Below are 2,271 nucleotides of genomic sequence, written 5' to 3'. Positions count from 1 at the left end.
AGACTGTATTCAAATAGTGGTTACTTTTATTTTGCTTATTATTCACAATACACAAACACAATAGATGCACTCATGTTATAGTCATTTTGTTTTTGTGGCAGTTTTGCGTAACATCAAAGTGTTTCAAAAAGGGACCTATTATTCTATCATTCATATCTTTAAAGAAAGAGAAAAAACAGCCCCAGCTCTCTTTGAACCAATAGAAAGCTGGTGCTCAGAGGAAGAGGGCGGGCTTTACTTGGTGTCAGTGACAGAAATGAAAAAAAGCTCAAATGAGTGAGAAGGACGATGAAGGAAACATCTGTGCTGTGTCTGCTCTGTAAGTAGAATCTCTGTGTTTGTTTGAATTCTTGTACTTTGACTGTCTGCTCTCCTGATAACTGATGATGGAGGAGAAGACATGAAAAACAAATCAGGCTGAATTCAAGTTCAAACACCACGAGGACCAACTGCAGGTCTGAACTGACTCTTTATCTTTGCTCAGGAGTCGAGGAAACACAGCAGGCAGTGAAAAGATCAAATCATTCACTCAATATATCAACACAGCTGCACAGAGGACATTTGCAGCAACTGTGTGCTATCATGACAAAATGGACCAAAATTTCTGAGTGATGTTTTCATCCCCGTTTTGTAAATAATTAAGTCGTTTTAAAACAAAGGTGTGCCCAAGCCGGTAGCAAGGTGTAACTAATAAAATGGCTTTGTGATTGAATATTTAATAGTAAAGGTGGTACACAGATGCCATTGCTCATTTTGTCTTGCCAGTAAACTGGCCATAGGTGTGAATGCAAGAGGTGTCTTTTTCTCTTTGAGTTAGCTTTGTCATGTATTTTTTAGAAACTTTATCCACTTTCTAAACTTTTGTTGTCGAAATCTTACTGAAACATGGGGGTTTGTCAGATGTTTGTGTAGATTTGTTCTTTATGTTCACCTCAAACCAACCTGAGTGTCATTTCTCTTTAGTTCTGATCTCACTGCTGAGCTGCACAACAAACCAAGGTCAGTAACCTTCTTCTGTCACAGTTTAAACCTGAGAAATGCTCACTGATATGACCTGATTGGGTTCATGGTTCACAATGGAGCTCACATATAAAATTGACGTAATTAAACAGCTCTCTGGAAAACGTTTAAAAGATCATCAGTTTTTCATTTTAACCCTCACAGCTCGTCTGACTGTGAGTCCCAGCAGCTCTCAGTTCTTTAAAGGAGACTTTGTGTCTCTGAGCTGTGAGGAGGACGACAGCTCTGCTGGATGGACTCTGAGGAGAAACACAAGCAAACAACAGAGGACTCAGTGTGGAGATGGGTGGGGGAAACCAGCTGGTTCTTCGTGTAACAACAATGTTTTCCCTCATGACAGTGGAGTTTACTGGTGTGAGTCCAGAGAGGGTCCCATCAGTAACATGGTTAACCTGACAGTCACTGGTAAGCTGAGTGTGTGGAGTTAGTGTTGATGAAGCTGTGTGTAAATGGATGAAATGCTGTAGTTTGTCTCTGTGTTGAGGTGGATCAGTGATCCTGCAGGGTCCTGTCCTCCCTGTGATGGAGGGAGATGACGTCACTCTGCTCTGTAAAACAAAGACCACTCCCTCCAACCTCCCAGCTGCTTTCTATAAAGATGGCTCTCTCATCAGGAAGCAGCCTACAGGTCACATGACCATCCAGCATGTTTCCAGGTCTGATGAAGGCCTCTACAAGTGTGACATCAGCGCTCATGGAGAGTCTCCATCCAGCTGGATCACTGTCACAGGTGACACACTCACCTGTCTGTGTTTCTGCAGCTTTCAACATTCACAATGTGACGACAACTTAATGACTGTTTGTTTTATTTTATTTTATTTTAGGGGAACACACCACCACACCTCCACCTACATCCACACCTCAACCTACATCCACACCTCCTCAATCACTCTCTCCTCTTGTTCTCTCTGTGTTGTCATGTGTTGGATTAGTGTGTGTTGTGGTTCTACTGGTGTTACTGGTTCTGCTGGGGAGACGATGTGTTCACAGGAAACCTGAAGGTGAGACTCAGACTTCCTGATCTTTCATGTCTGAGTTTGTTTAGTAGAATAAAGTTCACATTCATATCACTGTAACACCTTTCTTAAATATTCATTTTGAATCATTTCAGCAGACCAAGAAGAAACTGGAGAAGATGACATCATCACTCATGTCATATATACCATTTTCAAAAAGTTAAACCATCAACAACAGCCAGTCAGAGAACCTTCATGGCAGTTTTAACTTCTTTTTTAAGAGATTTAGGCAAAT

At 41.3% G+C, this 2,271-nt stretch overlaps 1 protein-coding gene across 1 annotated transcript; it reads left to right on the top strand.

Annotated features, from left to right (window-relative positions):
- The first annotated feature begins 288 nt into the window (after window positions 1–288).
- LOC146635157 (Fc receptor-like protein 5) lies at window positions 289–2,041 on the top strand. The gene is made up of 5 exons (XM_085346008.1): window positions 289–319; window positions 964–999; window positions 1,165–1,425; window positions 1,505–1,750; window positions 1,845–2,041. Exons 1-5 carry the CDS (start codon window positions 289–291, stop codon window positions 2,039–2,041), a joined length of 771 nt encoding a protein of 256 aa, XP_085202134.1.
- The last annotated feature ends 230 nt before the right edge of the window (window positions 2,042–2,271 follow it).

The sequence above is a fragment of the Diplotaxodon limnothrissa genome, linkage group LG3 (genome assembly GCF_057381915.1).
Source record: "Diplotaxodon limnothrissa isolate DT_005_m linkage group LG3, D_limnothrissa_male_GT1.1, whole genome shotgun sequence".
Taxonomy (NCBI): domain Eukaryota; kingdom Metazoa; phylum Chordata; class Actinopteri; order Cichliformes; family Cichlidae; genus Diplotaxodon; species Diplotaxodon limnothrissa.
The sequence above is the reverse complement of the archived record's forward strand: the minus strand, read 5'-3'. Positions and strand labels throughout refer to the sequence as shown.